Raw genomic sequence first — 17,313 nt, 5'->3', positions numbered from 1 at the left:
CTCTCTCTCTCAGGACATGAAGGAGTCCTGCACTGGAATGTCACATAGTCGTGTCAGAGTAGTGCGGACACATCACAGTTAGCGTCCGCATTCTCACCCTGTCCATCCTGCCATCTCTCTCTCTCTCTTTTTCTGTCTCCCCGGCGCTCTCTTTCGCACACACACACACCTCCTCCTTTTCATCATCATCATCAAAACACATCCGATGACCTTTCCACACATTTAGATGTGTCTACATCTCTGTTTTATTCCCTGTGAAAACTATCAGCATTTTACTGCGCATTTATTAATAGTGAAAAGTGAATAGTTAAAATATGAAGAAACTGCTTCATGTGCACAGGATAGCAATACATTTTGCACTTCAAGATCAACAAGGGGGCAGAAGAACAGCCTTCTGTATAGTTTCTTTCTCTTGCAGTTTGTAAAAAAATATCTAAATGATACACATATAGTAACTAATAAAGTAATACTTTTTTATGAAGAGGCCACACTCACTAAAACTAAGCAGCTCGTTTACAACAGGCAGTCTGCCTGTGGTTTAATTTATCCAGACTTTTGACATATTTTTCCAGTTTTTCCTTCTCTCAAAATAAAATATCAACTTAATCTAAATAACCGGCCCCAGACTAAACGCTTGAGGCCTTTTAGGAGCCCAAATGCACAATGCTGCTTGCAAATTACATAGCCAACAATTAGATTTTCAACTGCTAAATGCTGAAATATATTTGCCCAGTGTGCAATTCCAGTTAACTTTATGTTGTTTAATCAATGTGGTTGAAAATTCTGGGAAAACTCTACAATGTAGGTAAAGAAATATATGAATATTTATGTGCAGTTTTTACATTTTAAACTTAACATAATTAAAAACCTTATAATATGACAATAGAAATAATTGATTTTGCGTTTTAATTTACAAACTAGCAAACACATTTTTATGTAACAGAAATGTCTGTTTTTAATATTTTAATTTGTGAGCTCCTCCTGAATTCTAATAAATCTATTACAAACAGGCTAAATGAAAATACCTAACAATAATAAAACATGACGGTCTGTAAAGACAGCATGGGGACGGAACTGTATTATTCCAGCTGCAATATAGAATAAAATGTGTATTCATCCATCACATCAACAGACGATGACATTTAATATTTTCGTCCAAATCTTAATTCATTTACTTAAAATTTAAACTAAATGAATTTGCATCCCCTGTTTTTATTTTCAGACGCTTCTCGGAACAATTCAAAAATACATATTCCTCTGCTGATGAGCGCGGAGAAAACTGGAGACACGTACGGTGGCTGGACGGTCGGGACAGCGGAGCGTCGCACCGGTCTGGGCCGCCTGCTGAGAAACCATGGGTGGCTTTGAGTTTTGACTTTGTGGTCCCTTTAATATACTGAGGGACGGCAGTTTGCCTTGCTAAGATATGGGATTAGGAGTGTTTCTGGTGAAAGAGGAGTTAAGTCGGGCTAGTGTGGACGGTCCCTCCCCTGCAAAAGGCTGAGACAGAATTACAGCTTGTTGGACCGGTGTCCCGCCGTCGCCATGGAGACAGATCTACTTGGGTGTTCCAGGGCTGCAGCGCTGCAGAGAGCCTATATAGGTGCGGCAGGCACCCTGCTGTGTGCACTATATAAAACCATCTGACTCCCTCAAATTACAACCTGGTTTAATAAACTGACACATCCTGATGAGTCCAGCAATTACCAATGATCGAAGAGTGTTTATCATCAGGCCGATCGGAGGATTGATTCGTCTCATCCGCGCACGGATGCAGACTTGACTGCTCCGTCTGCTGCGCCCCTGACGCCAATAATCCTAAAATATTTCAAGCGATTTAAATGTATTAATTCCCCTCTTCCATGGATAAAACTCGGATCTTATAAATGGCAGCTATATGTGCCATCACCCTGCTATATCCTGTTCAGTTGACGCCCATGGGTGGATGCGCATGTGGCTTAAATAGCGTACTGAGTCATTCACTGAAAATAGGGGCCCAAACTCGCCGAGGCATTAAAACGCATCGCTGTAGGGGAAATGTCTCACTTTGCTGGGTCTGGTGCAATTAGAAGCTATTTAGAGACAAAGAAGAAAAATGATGCAAACCGTCTATTGTCTCGGTAGCCTACAGTCTAAACATTTGAAAAGAAGCCGTGATTTTGTTCGTAGACCGTTTTGTGGAGCAGAAAATCATCCGCTCATTTATTGATTCTGTGCATATTTGTAAAGAAGCTTTATCGGATTTCTATTCCATGTATTATTTTCCGGTGTAGTGGACCTGCAGCCGAAGTCAGATTGCCAGCAGAAGATGCGTCTGGACGCATTGTGCCTCTGAGAGAAAAGAAAAAAAAAAAAAAAAGACTTCAGGCCTTAATCAAAAAATATGCAAACATGAGCGTAAGAAATGCAGAGAAATCAGGTTAGCGAAGTAAAGAAAAGGAGAGAAAAAAAAAAAAGATCAACAGGCTGAACCATCCTTTATTCAGTTGCTATAACAACAGATGTGCTCCTCTGTGATGGCGCGGCAGAGGAGCTGCGGAGGTATCCTCCACCGTGATGGGGGAAGCCTGTATGAAGTTAGGGGAAGGTGCTGCGAAGTGGCCTCGGTGCACTTTCGTCCTCCAGTACAGACTGAGGTTGGCTACCTTTGAACCGGCCAATCTCCAAAAGGCCATTCCCGTCTCAGTGCGCGCGAGAGGGGGCTTGACTGGGGTAAAGGGTCGGAGGAGAGTTGGGATACAATAGTTTGAGGTATTTTCGAGTGCTCTCCTGCTCGTTAAAATTTAAACACGGACACTTGGACGTTATTTGTAAAGGCACCAGTGCGGAAATATTTAGCCACCATTATTATTATTATCATTATTATTATTATTATTATTATTATTATTATTATATTTTTAATAAGTTATTAATCATGATTTAGTTTTAAAAGATTACCAGGAACAATTGCTTTTACGCATCAAAGCGTTCCAGTTTCTGAACCAAATAAAGACGTGTAGCCTTTAATTTGTCCCTTAATAATTTTTTATGTATATTTGATTATTGTTATATAGATATTAGAGCATACAATTAACAATAAATCAGTCTAAATCGATGTATAGATTGTTATATAAACGCTGTAAGGGGTCAGTCGCTTTTATGGCATCCAGAGCGTCAAGCTTGATAGCAATCAGCCGCACACTGCAAAAAATACCATCATGTCCTCAGACTCTCATGTGTCTGTGAACAAGAGAAGAGATCCGCTGGTTTCATCAGCTAGAAACGTCATTGCTTTTCCAGAAAAAATAAAATATATGTTACATATTCTTTACATTATTTTCTTCCTTTTTCTAAAAAAAAAAAAAAACGCCAGAAATTGAAACAAGCGGAATAATGTAATCAGCGCAAAATTTGTTCCGAAAACTCATATCAACAATCGGCTTAATCACTTCCTTGCCATTGTTTTGCAGTGCAGAGACACTGATCCCTCCATCAAGCATCTCAGAGATACACAGAAACTTGACGCAGCCTCCAGCGCACAACCTGCAGATCTCCTCGGCTTTGCACCACCCTGTCGCGAAATCCAATACGTCTCATGAATTTTAGGATATCAGCCTCAGCCTCAGCCCCCCCACCCACTACCCCGTGCATGCCCCGGGAACGGCCCGTCAAATCATCCCTCCCTCCGAGCCACCCTCCCCACCCAAGAAAAAAAAAAAAGAACACAAAGCTTTAAGGACTTTATATAGAAATAAAAGCTTCATACCTGTGCAAAATAGCCGGCTCTTGTTGTTGGCAAGCCGCACAGGAGCCCATTGTAGAAGCTCGCCTTCTGCCTTCTGCAAAGGGCTCCAGACATCACGGCATTTATTTGAGCTCAAACTCTGTCACTGTTGACTTTAGCACAAAGCAAAGATTTCACTGCCCCGCTAGTTAAAAAAAAAAAATGATTATTTTACAGAGATATCGATCAGTGTGCTATAAAAAAAAATCAGCTTAGCATTATATGTCTAAAATGAATAGAACGAAATTTAATGTCTGTGTAAATTTACAGAGCCGCGGCGTCCTATTCAAAGTTTACACTTGTGCAATTTGGTTTGTGTGTGTGTGTGTGTACTCTTCCTATATGTGGGCATAGCCTCCACTCTATTGTTTACTGGCTTTGTTTATTCGCAGATCACGCTGTTTAAAGTACGATCTGTAAAGAGGGTCTGGAGAATAAACGCGCACTTTAGGCCCTACGTGTTCAGAAGTCGAAGGGCTTGTGGTTTGGTTATAAAGAGGGGGGGGGGGGGGGGGGGGACTGTCCCCAAACTGCCTGGCCTTGGATTTGAGCTCGGGGCAGGAGGGGAGCTGGATTCATTTGGTCGCAACTAGCCTATCTTATCTAACAAGAGGGGAGGGTCCGGCTACTTTAAAAAATAGGGAGTAGACAATGGAGGCCCAGATTGTGGGGAGAGAAGTTAGAGCATCACATTCAGGCGCCTCTGTTCCCAAATCAGCCCCCTTTTCCAGCGACCATTCTCCTGCGCCACGGGAGGCTGTTTTATGTGACAATGACACTTAATCTTATTCACTGATCTAAACTTTGCTGTGTGAGGGACAGAGGGAGAGAGAGACGTGTGACTGACAGGCAGACATGATGTTTGAGTGACATTTTCACTCACAGTGTGCCTCACTGTATGTGTGGGAATTTGATTGGCGGTTTTAATGCATGCAAATGCTCACTCTCCGACAAGCTCTTCTAAAATATAGTAATTAAATGGTACCCTACTATCAGTGTATTATTATTATTATTTAAGTTGTATTTCCTGATGTGAATTTCTGCAGAAAAACACACATGTCCATTCATCTGAGGCAAGCTTTCCTTTCCTGGGTTGCTGTCATCACTTTAGTTTCATAATATTGCAAAGTAAAAGCTGACTATTTATATATATATATATGAGAGAGATAGATATAGATATTTCTTAATTTGAGATGAATGAGCATATATTTGTTTTGTTTACATTTCCTGGATGACAAATTGTTGCGCATTGTTCCCGGATTAATCCAGCAAAGCTATTAATCCCTGCAGAAAGCGTGCGCCCTTATTAGAGGAACACATTCCACACCATGTTAAAAACAAAATAACTAGTGTCAAACCTTTTACTTTTTTTCACTTTTTTGCTTCTTTTTTTAATTTATTTTTTTTGCGCAAAATGTGTAGTTATTTTATTTGTGTTATTCTTCGTGCCAAAGCTGGATAAATGAGAAATAAGTGTGTTAAGATCTATGCTCCTCTTTACTCTCCAACGATTTTAATCTTTAAACATTTGATGAGTATTAGTAATGCAAATTATTAAAATTAGTTATTTCTTTTAATATTTATGCCTACAGCTGTGACATAAACACTGTGTGAGCTCTTAGTTGGAGCAAAAATCCTGCAAACCTAATTTAATATAATGCTGGAAACACTAATTTAATACTAAAATGTTAAGTTGTAAATAATCATAATAATAAAACAAGTAGAGTTCCAACCACTTTCAGTGCTTGAACCCATAATAATAATAGTAATGCAAATAATAATAATGATAATAATTGTCAAACACCATCGTATTCAGAAAACAAAACCATTAACACTTTAATATAGATTCTGTTCTTGTCACTACAAGAATACACATATACAAGCCATAAATAGGAATTACACAAATGATTGAAGAAATCCTGCGAGGCATTTAAATTCATTGAGGAATCCAGTGATGCAGATGGAGGCTATTTTACAGCAACTTCTTGTTTGTCTTTGGGGTCCATTCCTGAAGCCGACTTCTGAACAGATCTCGTCACATTATCGTTACTTAATTAATTCGTCCATTATTATTATTATTATTATTATTATTATCATCGTCATCATCAACAACATCCGCTTTCAAAATAATTAGGCTACTAACAAACTCGACAACTAAAACGGTGGGAAACGTCAAAAATATCTGAAATACATATTGTACACAAAGTCTATATTTTTTTTTTTTTTCGTCGTTTTTACAAATGTACAAATCGAATGGGAAGAAAGTCCACGTCGGCTGCGAGGGGTGCAGGAGTTTATGAGGAGTTCATGATTGGCCTGGAATACACGCCTTGGTAGTAGGCTGTGTCAGGTATGGATGAGGAATCCAGGCCGGCTTTCCCCGCCATGGAGCCCATGGAAAGAGCCCCCGCCATGGGGGAGCCGTAGCCGGAGTAATGCATCACCTGCTCGTAAGTCTTTAGGTCCATTTTATGATGCTGCTGCTCCGAGGACATGAGATTATTGATGGAGAAGGGGTGGTTGAAGGAGTAGTGGTGCTCCGGCTTCAGGTGTGCGTCGTGCGCAAGGACCGAGTGATGCTGAGACATGAGGTGCTGCCCCTGCGACACGGGGGAGGCGGCGGTGTGCTCCGGGCTCAGGGCCTGGCTCGCCTTCATGTCCGACATGGACCTTTTGTGGTCGCTGGAGGAAGTGTTGGAGTGCGGGGACTCGTTGCCGTTGCAGCTCTCTGAGCTGCTGTTGGAGGAGCCGCCGTCTCCAGGCTTGCGGCTGGAGTCCTTCATGGGCATCTTCTTTTCGCACTTGAAGCGCTTCTGCCTCCTCAGGTAGCAGCCGTTCTCGAACATGTTCCCGGAGTCCGGGTGGAGAGTCCAAAAGGAGCCCTTCCCGGGCTTATCCGGCGACCTGGGCACTTTCAGGAAACAGTCATTGAACGACAAAGAGTGGCGGATGGAGTTCTGCCAGCGCTGCTGGTTCTGTCGGTAAAAGGGGAAGAGGTCCATTATCCACTGGTAGATCTCGGCCAGTGTCAGCATCTTACTGGGAGACTGCTGGATGGCCATGGTGATGAGGGAAATGTAGGAATACGGGGGTTTGGCGTGCGTGTAGCTCCTGCGGTAGGTCTTAGGGTCCCTGGACCTGTTGATGTTAGACTGTCCGTATATGGGGCTCATGGCGTTCATGTTGGTGTAGGATGTCAGGGCGTTCATAGACGCGGGCTGCGCGGTCATGGGGCTCATACTGGGGCTCAGGGCTGCGCTCATGGCCGTCATGCCCGCGCCCATGCCGTTCATGGCTCCGGTGCCCGGCGACATGCCGGTCATGGAGGGACTCATGCCCGTGTTGACGTATGACATGTTCATGGAGTTGGCCGTCATGTTGGCAGTGCTGCTCATGCCGGACATGCTCATGTAGGTATTCATCGAGTTCATTCCCAGGCCCGTGTTCATGTTGCCAACTGAGGTGTAACACTGTCAATGAGGGGAAAGAGGCAATCATGAGTTTCATTTGGCACTGGCATTATTTAGCGAGGAATTAAATGGAACTGAAATGATCAAATACAAATATTAGTTATTCTTTAAGTCTAATAAAATCACATTATTATTTATCCAATATCATTTTCAGAAAATGTCTTCTTTTTAGTGCGCATCGCTTCGTAAACGCTGAAGCGGTTCAGTAGGCGTTTGCGCGTGAATCCGCGCAAAAACGCTTTAAAAATAAAAAGGCACATGCACACATTTAATAATGTATTTATTCCCGCAAGTGTGCCGACTAGACTGAGCAAATTAATCCGCTAAAAAAATGTGCAATGTCGCTGGAAATGTTTACACCCTATTTGACTGTGCTCACAGGGAAATAGCGACTGCAGCACAAATATTTGAATCAGCCTCCCCGAAATCAAACAGTGCAGATGTTTATCGAGAGGAAACGTGACAAAAAATAATCTGTTTTAGCAAAGACACGTATAGACTTATGAAATTATAATCCGAGTGAAAAGTTTCTTCCCCCCCTACATGTCAAGCAACTTTGTTAGGATAGCGCGCTGCGTGGAGATGGGGGAGGATTTGGAGGCGCCTCAAGTCAATATTTGATCACAAAGTTAATATTATCTCAGGGCTAATATTGAGTTGTATAAAATGGGATCGGCTTTAGACGGAAAAAAATATATATTTAAGGTACCCACCTCAGGCTCTCCGTAGTAGGTGCTCCAGTCGGTGTGTTCGTGTCCTTCCATTTTAACTGCTCCAAGCATCATGGAGGACTTTCACAAAGCGTCTCCCAGCAGAGGAAAAGCCAAAAAGTCTCTCTAATAGCAGGTGACTGGGGACCACTGGGCGTGTTTGGGTCGTCGGTGTGTCCCTTCGTCGAGAACTGGCGCATGTGCGTCTTATGGAGCCAGCCGTGAGACGCGTCTGTCAGTGACTGGAGTTCAAATGACGCTCCGTGCTGCTTGTTAACGCTGTGATATAGCTCTGTGCGCTAGGCAAGCCTCCAATCCCTACTTCTACGCCTTGGGCCCTATTTGAATAATCTCCTCGCACCTAGGCGTGAGACTCCTCAAGCTTCTCCCCCCACCCCCAATTGTACACCTGCGCCGACTGAAAAGAACAGTTTCATATGAAAAGCTTCATTATAAACTAATCTTATTGTATTTTGGCTGGGGAGGGAGGGAACTATAAAAAGGAATGTTTGGCGCTCTTCCTTGGTGTGCTTCTTTCATTACGCACATCCTCCAACGTGCTTATCATAATCCATTTTTATTGCGTTGTGTTCGAGGAATTTATAGCCCGAGCCTGCCAGTAACAGTTGAGCATTTTACTGCAGCAGCACCGAAGAACACGAAAAGGTTCATCGAGTAGTAGACACGCGCATAAATGAATGTTTTTAGGCAAATAAAACCACTGACTGATGCTTGTGTCACACACACACACACACACACACACTGCAAGGGTTGTGTTACAGCATGGATGCAGATGTTGATATTAAAGTGCACACATTCAAACATCAGTGATGTTTAACCTGAGTAGAATAATGATCCTATAGCTGCAGTGTCTGCAGTGTCTCCATGAGTCCAGCTTTTTTTTTGTCTTAAAAAGTGACTTAATGTTACAGTGACATTAAGTGAATAATATAAACGCTGTGAAACAATTCAAATTAAAACGTCCTTTGTTTCACGCGCCCTCCTCGTTATTATTTTCCTCAACTATTGCGTGACATTTGCCTGATTTTGTAATGACAGAATGACTGTTGTTTTAATTAGTGTTGAATGTGGCTTCAGAGCGCCCTCTGTCGGACGATTCCTCCAACTGGCTCTGCTGTTTGTGGCACGCTGAACTCAAGGAGACTGTGGAACATTTTTAAAAAATCGCTAGAATGTGTGCTTTTCTTTTGCGTTTTGACACCAAAAATATTTTTAAAAAATACTAAGGCACATTAAGGTGCAATATTAATATTAATAATAATAATATCGATCCCCAAACCCACCTTTTTTATTTGCCGAATCTAGCATATAGTCTATATAAATATTAATTGGGCTAATTTATCCATCACACAGACTGTTTTGGTTCCACTCCTAAACATTAGAGGTTTACCTTTACGCTTTGCCGTCGCAATAGTCGACGGCTAAAGGCCTGGTTTGACGAGGGCCCCCTTAATACTCCGGACCCGTACAGTATTTGTATGACACAAACATCAAGGTGAGGCTGCAGAGCGGTGCCAGCCACGTGTCAGTAGTTGTACATCTATTTGACCGCATATTTACGCAAGAGCATAACTATCAGTATAGAGCCCCATTAGTAAAGGCGAGTAAACCCGTCGTGTTGACGAGGGACTAACACGGTCTGCTTAACTTGGAAATGAGATCATGAGAAAAAAAAAAAAAAAAAAAGCTGCGTGCGTGTGTGTGTGTTTGAGGATTTGGGATTGCACCGGCGGAGAGCTGGAGGTGGTCAGACCTGCGCCTTGTCGGCTCCACTCACTCAATATTTCTAATAATTCAAATGGCATTCATTTTGACAGCGGCAAAACGTTTTAAAGCGAACATCCATCTAACGCTCCTGCAGACTAGGATTTGGATTCTTTTACGCAAAGATATGTGTTGTAATTCCGAGTCCACATTTTAAATATAAATAAAATATTAAACATTTAAATCAGCTGTGCTCGTATTCACGCGCGATTCTGTTGCACAAATGTTCTAAAATAGTCCCGACCTGCCTCAGACCTCTGTGTGCATGTAGACCAGCGTTACGCAATCATCTCGAGTGCCTTTCAATGTCAAAAATGTGGGACATTTTCCACGCAAGTGTGCAAACAACAATCGACTGTTTTCTTCAGTGTTAAGTCTAAAAAATCAAGTGTACCTGGCCTGAAAATACAAACAATCGATGCGGGCATTTGGAAATCTGCAGACACAAAACCCCAGTATTCTAAAACCGACCCTGACCTGTGTGACATTGTGTTCTTGAATGAGACATGTTGCTAATTCCGCGGTTAATCATCAACGTGACAGAGTCCTCTGGCATGGGTGAAGGTCACATTTTGGATTTAGTCAAAAACAAAAACTTCGCCTGAGGCCTCCATCCAGTTGCTATAGCACCCTTTTTAGTGTTTTGTATTTATCTTCTGGTGTGTGTGTGTGCGTGTGCGTGTGTGTGTCATATCTCACAAAGGTTCCTCCACAACAATAAAATTGGCACGATTCCCTTTTCACATGAGGCATAAAAAAAAGTTGGGCAACATCGCTTCTGGGCTATAGGTCTGCCTATGTAGAGCTAGAGAACTGTAACACGACTCCTTCATGTCTCTGTTAGGCCTGTCAGAGGGACAAATCCTCCTGAACAAAGGTATTGAAACCAGTTTTGTTCTGTTGATATGCTATTTTTAATGTGTTATGGTCTCGGTTTTTGAAAGCAGAGCAAATTGTGTGCGCTCACATACCGTGCTGGAGATTTCTCAAAGGCGCGTCTTCAGTTGCAACATCGCGAGAAAATGCACTATTTATTTACAACAAAAGCAACAAAGTCAGCCCTGCGAATTTGATCGAGCCTGCAACGGTGGTAGTAGTCGTGTTGGAGCCAGCTTTAGCTCGCTGATCCTTCATGGATGAGTGTCAGGTGATAAGTGAAATGCCACAGCTCCAGATGCACTGCGCTGCGCTTATACACAAACACATGTAAGCCCGTTACTGAATGATGAAACATTAAGTCGCATTTGCACTAATGCCACAAGCCATAGTGCAAATGAAAGGCATTTTTTATTTTTTTATTTTTTGAACGTGCAAGAAATGTGTTGTTGTTTTTACTTTAACCATACAAATTCCACAGCTCTCATTGTGTTTTGCACAATAAAATCTTGTGTAATTTTCTGTTATTCCAAAGGAAACTGAGCAACAGGCGTATTGATCTAAAGTCCGAATCTTCCAAACTTAAATGCAGTCAGATGATCAAATATTAACTTTGGTTTATTTCATCAGCGAGAGATTTTAATCTGCAGTGTGCAAGTTTTTAAAAAACAAAACAAAAAACAAAATGCTGTTCTCCACACACTTACGGGAACACAGTAACGACCGTTGCTTGCAACATTCCCTGTGAGTCATTGTGTTCCCTGCTCAGGCTTTCACCTTGTGCATACACTGCACACGAGAGCAGAATTGCATTTACTTGCACTCACAAGACTGAGTCAAAGCAGCCGGCGCAGCTCATAGTGGTCACGTAAAGTCGACATGGCTATTCCAGTGAATTCACATATATCTTAGTATCCTGACCATGTGACCACCTCTGCATCTGCTGCTAGATTCATCGCTCTCTCCATCAGTTAGCCTCCATGATGATCAGCGTTACATTTCACACCTTCAAGTGTTGTCCCTTCTCTGGTTATGACGAGGGAAACGGCTACTAAGTGGAGAAAGTTTAATGACTCAGTTAAAGAAGTGAAAGCACAGCACCTAGGCCCTAAAATGATTTCGTGGGTGCAGGCCGGGGGTGTAGGGGTGTGTGTGGGGGGGTGGAAACAGGGTGCTTTGGGAGAGGGAGGCGGAACACTTGGAGCATTCCTTCAAACACCCGGGAGTTGTTGACGGGAACGTGTTAACTTTAAGTTTCAGCTTTCAAAGTAAGGATTTTTTTTTTTCTTTCTTTCCCAACTGAAATTAAAAGATCCACTTAAGAATGTGCCCTTTTTGTGCCCTTTGTTGCAAGCCGCACAAAACAGCACGGGGCGAAAGGTTAAGCGCCTAATTCGTCAAAATAAAATTAATAACCGGAGTTTTCCTCTTGGAAAGTGTTGGGGGGGAAAAAAAAAAAAAATGTTTGCTGCCAACTTTGCCTGTGGTGACAGTAAACATTCCAGAGCCGGGCTGGAGTTTGGACTTGCCATTATCTGCCACAGCTGTGACAACGCCTGTTGGCTGCAGGTTTGTGGCTGGCCACACTGTGTTTACCTGGAAATGAATCTGAAAAGCGGCCGGACTGGGAAGGCACACAAGCCGGCTAAATAAAAACCCAGAGTGGCCATTGCAACGGGACGCGGTGGGAGGGAGTCCAAAGTTATTGCGCTGGCCGCGGCGGGCCGGGGCGCAAACACAGGCGTAAACGCACTAAGGATATCCTCAAACACGCACCTTTTGATATTGAGAGGAATGCGGCGAGGAATGCCATTCGATATGTTTTATGTTGACTGTATCCAGGGCAGTGCAGATCCAATACTCGCCTCTTGTCATGGTAAAGGGTCCTGTGTTGACCGCCCTTCATTTATCAAACAAGGTGACAGTTTATCTATTGGACCACAGGGGTAGAGTGAGGAAGGTGGGATCCCGAGAGATGCGCGGATCAGATGACACTAAAGAATGCACCGGCCTTTGATTGTTGCAGGGTGATGGTTTGATTTCCTAAAACAGGATGAAGTGTCATGTTCCAATTCATAACTAATGCGCTAAAATTTACTAGTGCTTTATAGTCGGACATCAATAAGACCAGATTGTAGGCTGCCAGGATGTAAAAGCTGCCTTCAGATCTATAAATAAAAGATTGACGACATTTATAACTGCACATTCGGTGTCCTTTTTAAAACAGTGGAAGGAGAACAACCTAAGAACAGGATTCTTTGTAACCTAGAGCCCCATATGTTGGTGTTTTAATGACTCATTTATTAAATATGCTAGTTGAAGGCATTTTAGAAGGGACACCTTGTGAGAAAACAATTCCTAATTTCATGTATAATTAAAGCTCTTTCTCCCTCTCAGGACAGGCATCAGGACCTGATAAAAAGAACTGAATCGATATTATAATTGAATACTATATACACATGCATTCTGACACTGATGCCGTGGCTCCTTGCAACGTCTGAACTTTCTAAGAAACGTGGCCGGGATGTGTATTAGAGCCGGAAGATTTAATATCACCAAATCAGCACATTGTTATTCATTAGTGGACCAACCGCAGAGTCAATACACATTTAATCACAGACTGGAGGCAATTAAAACGGGAGGGGGGCCGCTGGTGCTATGTTAATTGGAGTGCCAGGCTCCCATGGGAAGCTCCGCGGCTAAATATCACTACAATCAAGCCCAATGCGATAATCCGCGACGGGCTATTGGCGTTCGCACGCGCCCGCCGCGCTGTCACATCCCCAGTCAGCGTGGACGAGAGGGCAAACGTGGCCCCGTGATTAAAAAAGTTGCGCGGCGGTAATGAAATGGACTTTCTGATCCGAAGCGTCTCGAAGGCCGGTGGCATCCCTTCCATGACAGTTAAATTAGTTCATCAACGTTTTTTAATCTAGTGTCGGTTTGATACAGAGGTGTGAAATAGATGTATATGTCAAACCGCAGCGATGCTCGGCCTCCTTAAATCTGCTGAACGGCAGCCGGTGCTGAGAGGCCTCTTGAGAAAACACGTACGCGCACACACACACACACGGGACACACACATCTCTACATCTGAGCGGTCCATTTCCTTTTTCCATCAATCACTCAGTCAGCCGGCGAGTGAGGTTCATATCTGCCGCCGTCTTATCTGTATTCCAGGCTGATGGGGAAATTCAAGTTTGGGATTACCTCTGACTACTGACCCGAGCCCATCTCAGACAACCGGCCGACCCCGCGCTTTCATTATCCTCTGCTTTCAAAGCGCCACACAACAAAAACTCCGTCTCTCTCTCAGCTGAGAGGAGAATCGCTGCGGGAATATCTAAAAACCCAGAGCGCGGCCGTCCTTGTTTTGCATACATGAGGATGGAAATTAAAAGCTGATAGAGGAGAATTTCTATCTGCTCTACGTTAGAGGAGAGCCGATATCTTGCTGCCGCCGACCAGCCAGCCTGTCGTCTCCTTCCTGTAAGGGCCAAGGGCCCATCCATATGCAGATGGCTAATTTGTAGTGTTTACACAGGAGCATGGAGGGGGCCGACAACTCATGAAGAGGGCTGAAAAGAGGCTGCCTACGTGTCACCCCAGGAGTCCGCTGTTAAAACCTGCCCCACCAGAGCAACAACATAAGTGTCCAATCTGTGTTTGCTTACCCGCGGACACCGGTGACTGAGACCGGGGCCCATAAATTGTGCTTTTTCTTCTTTTTGTTTTTTTTACAGGCCCTGACAGCTAACAGGCTATTGGGAACAGGGGCCCAATGACACAGCCACTCAACAGATTAGCACCTCATCAGCCTCCTGCAGCTTTTAACAAATACGGTCCCTGCCTCCTTCAAGACACAATAGGGCGGCCACCGCTAAACAGCCCCCCGGCAGGAGAGCCCCCTCCCTCCACCAGCCACAAAACTTCCTGGTCTGCTCTTTCTCTGGGCCACAGCTGCACCAAGAGGGCCTTCCCCAGTCCCTCAGCCCACCCCGACCCCAATTGGCAAGACGTGTGTATTTCAGGTGAGCAAATATTGCCACTTGCCTGAGAGTTCAATGGCCGTCCCTTTCTGAGGTTGCGTATTGCGCCGGCCTGCCTTGCAGCAGGGGCACATGTGGCCTCACACAGCAACTGGTCCACGGGACGGGTCAGGGGAATTCTCCAGACACAGCTGGAGTCAGCAAATCAAACATACCTATACAGCTCATCTGCATTTTCCCAGCTTTCATTTCCTCCCTCCGCGGCTTTTACAACAAAAGAACGACTCGGTGCCCCTCACAAGCCACCACACACAAAGCTTTGACCTGTGTTCCTGCAATACACAGTCTATAACGCTGACACGGGAGCGTCCTACTAGAGCGTTATTATACTGTCGGCGGCTAAAATAGCCTGAAACTGCCATGATTCAGGCCATTTAGGTGAAAGGTAAACACGCGAGGGAATAGAAAGTTGATCTTGTCAACCACTTGCAATGTTTTTGGACATCTTTGTCTCCAATACACACACGCTCAAGGTGCACGCGTTGACGGGAGCATGTTAACTTTCAGCTTTCAAATTAAGGATTTTCTTTTTTTCCAACTGAAATTAAAAGAAGAATGAATTAAGAATGTGCCCTTTTTGTGCCCTTTGTAGCAAGCCAGGGGAAATACCCCGGGTGCTGTGAGATTGTAGATAGTGTTTCTTGGGCGGGATGCCTTTCATCAAGGACACAAAACACACAAAAGTGTGGGCAGCGTGTCAGTTCTAGCGAGTTAAGAGGAGAGGGCACATGACCGATAACGTGAGAACAAAGTATCGTATGTTTCAGTAAAGGGGCTTTATTGCAGCATTTACCGAAAACGTAGTGTAGTGAATCACTGTTTGCCGCCAGAGGGACGGCATTGTGAGGTGGGATGAACGCCACACCAACAGGTCCCTCAGATAAAGGCCGAGACCACGAGCAAAGAGTAACAGGGCCAGCTTGGGTAAAGGCTAGAGGCCCGTGGCTGCAGCCATCTGTGTATTGGGTCAGAAGATGATGTGTCAGCGCGCACTGAGGACCACCTTGATCACCCCTGGAAGTCAAACAGAACAGTGTGGGTAGCCGTGTCCTGGGAGGCCTCCTCTGCCATCACAGTGAAATGGAACCGGCCCAGAGAGCAAACAAGATCTCTCCCCATTCCCCACCCCACCCCAGACCAACCTCGTCTGGGTGATGGGTTTTTCTGTTGTTCTGTTTGTTTGCTTGTTTGGTCTGGAGCCCATGGATACCCCAGCATGGAGCAGAGAGGAGAAGAGCGGGAATGGAGGACGCGGAGGAGAGGTGGTTGCGGATGAGGGCGGCGGGAGGGTGTGGGGGGGGGGGGGGGTGAGGATGCGTAACACGCAGGCCTCCCCTTGAGGTGACGAGAGACCTGCCGAGAAGCCACCAGGAAAAGCTGCTCAACAAATATCCAGTATACACAGACCCTAGGATCAGGGGCAACAGATACACATGGCTGTTCTTGATCTTTTAACAGATGCTACTTCTGACATCCTGTAGTTTTTATTCAAATAAAAAATTAGCCTCTCAAATGTGACACTCTGCGATTCAGGGTCACTTCTACACGGTGCAGACTTTAACACTCATGACTTCATGGTAACATTTGTGACACTCGTTGTGGGGAAAATAATTACCTGTATCTATGGTATCTAGGTAACCAAATGTAGTTTTCAGACTCACTGTGGTGTTACAGTTTCAGAGGATTAACCAACAGAGAGTGACACCTTCTGGCTGGAAAGAGAACTGTTCTCTCATTGGACGTCAGCCCTGTGGCCACATGACATTTATTGAAGGAGACTTGTCAAACAGTCATTTCCTTCCATTCTAATAAATTATCCTCATAGCTTCTACATGTTTCATATCGTATAACCTTCAATATAAATTCACGTGTGTGCATAAACACTACAACTAAAAAATCTTTAAAGATCCCTGAGAGAAAATACTCTTTGGTTTTTCCCAGCTTATGTTCAGCAACTTATTTTTAATTCTTAAAATCATTTCCCCCCTAACTTGAAAAAAAAAAAAAAAATAATGTAGACACGAAGTGTTTACATAACTGAAAACTCTACTCTCAGTGCGACGTACTTTCCACATTGCGCTTCTGTGAGTTACAGACGGTGAGTAACTTCTGACCTTGATGTGGTGTCAAGAAATTACTGTGAAGTAGAGCTCAGAGACGTGTGAGTGATGAGTACAGGTGCAACGTTGACGGAATTTACACTAAATTCATCCTCAGAAGAAGAAAGCCAGGGGCGACTAAAACCTTCGCACCGCTGTCCAGCCAGAGGAGGGAGACATTGCATCTATTTTTGTCTCACACACTTCTTTACACGCTGTGTGATTATGGAAAAAAGCTGCGCCAAATGATGAGATATGTTTATCACTGAACGTTCAAAGACCAAACTCAGTTTGTTGTATTTAATCCTGTTCAGTGAGTAAATGTCTCCCCAGCTGAGGTTAATGGGGTCATGTGGACTGCAGGAGAAGTCCACATCTTGAAATAATTTAAGCTAACAGATAGAGGAGAGTATCGAGTATCTCTTCCGGGAAAAAAAAAAAAGATACCGCTGCAATAAGGTCGGTCATGATTGCTACCAGTGGTCAGTTGGTATCAAGAGAAGCTCACTTCAAACGTGTCTAAATTAATAACAGCTGTCTGTTGTACTTGACGGTGAAGTG

The 17,313-nt window shown here is 43.9% G+C and overlaps 1 protein-coding gene across 1 annotated transcript; it reads right to left on the bottom strand.

The window, feature by feature from the left end:
- Window positions 1–6,057: 6,057 nt before the first annotated feature.
- On the bottom strand, window positions 6,058–8,018 carry foxa2 (forkhead box A2; the record flags this gene model as incomplete). Its single annotated transcript, XM_084568691.1, has 2 exons — window positions 6,058–7,233; window positions 7,947–8,018. 2 exons carry the CDS (start codon window positions 8,016–8,018, stop codon window positions 6,058–6,060), a joined length of 1,248 nt encoding a protein of 415 aa, XP_084424817.1.
- Window positions 8,019–17,313: the final 9,295 nt, after the last annotated feature.

Source organism: Chelon labrosus (genome assembly GCF_963514085.1).
Source record: "Chelon labrosus genome assembly, chromosome: 20".
Taxonomy (NCBI): Eukaryota; Metazoa; Chordata; class Actinopteri; order Mugiliformes; family Mugilidae; genus Chelon; species Chelon labrosus.
Note: the sequence above shows the minus strand (reverse complement) of the source record. Positions and strands in the feature narration are given on the sequence as shown.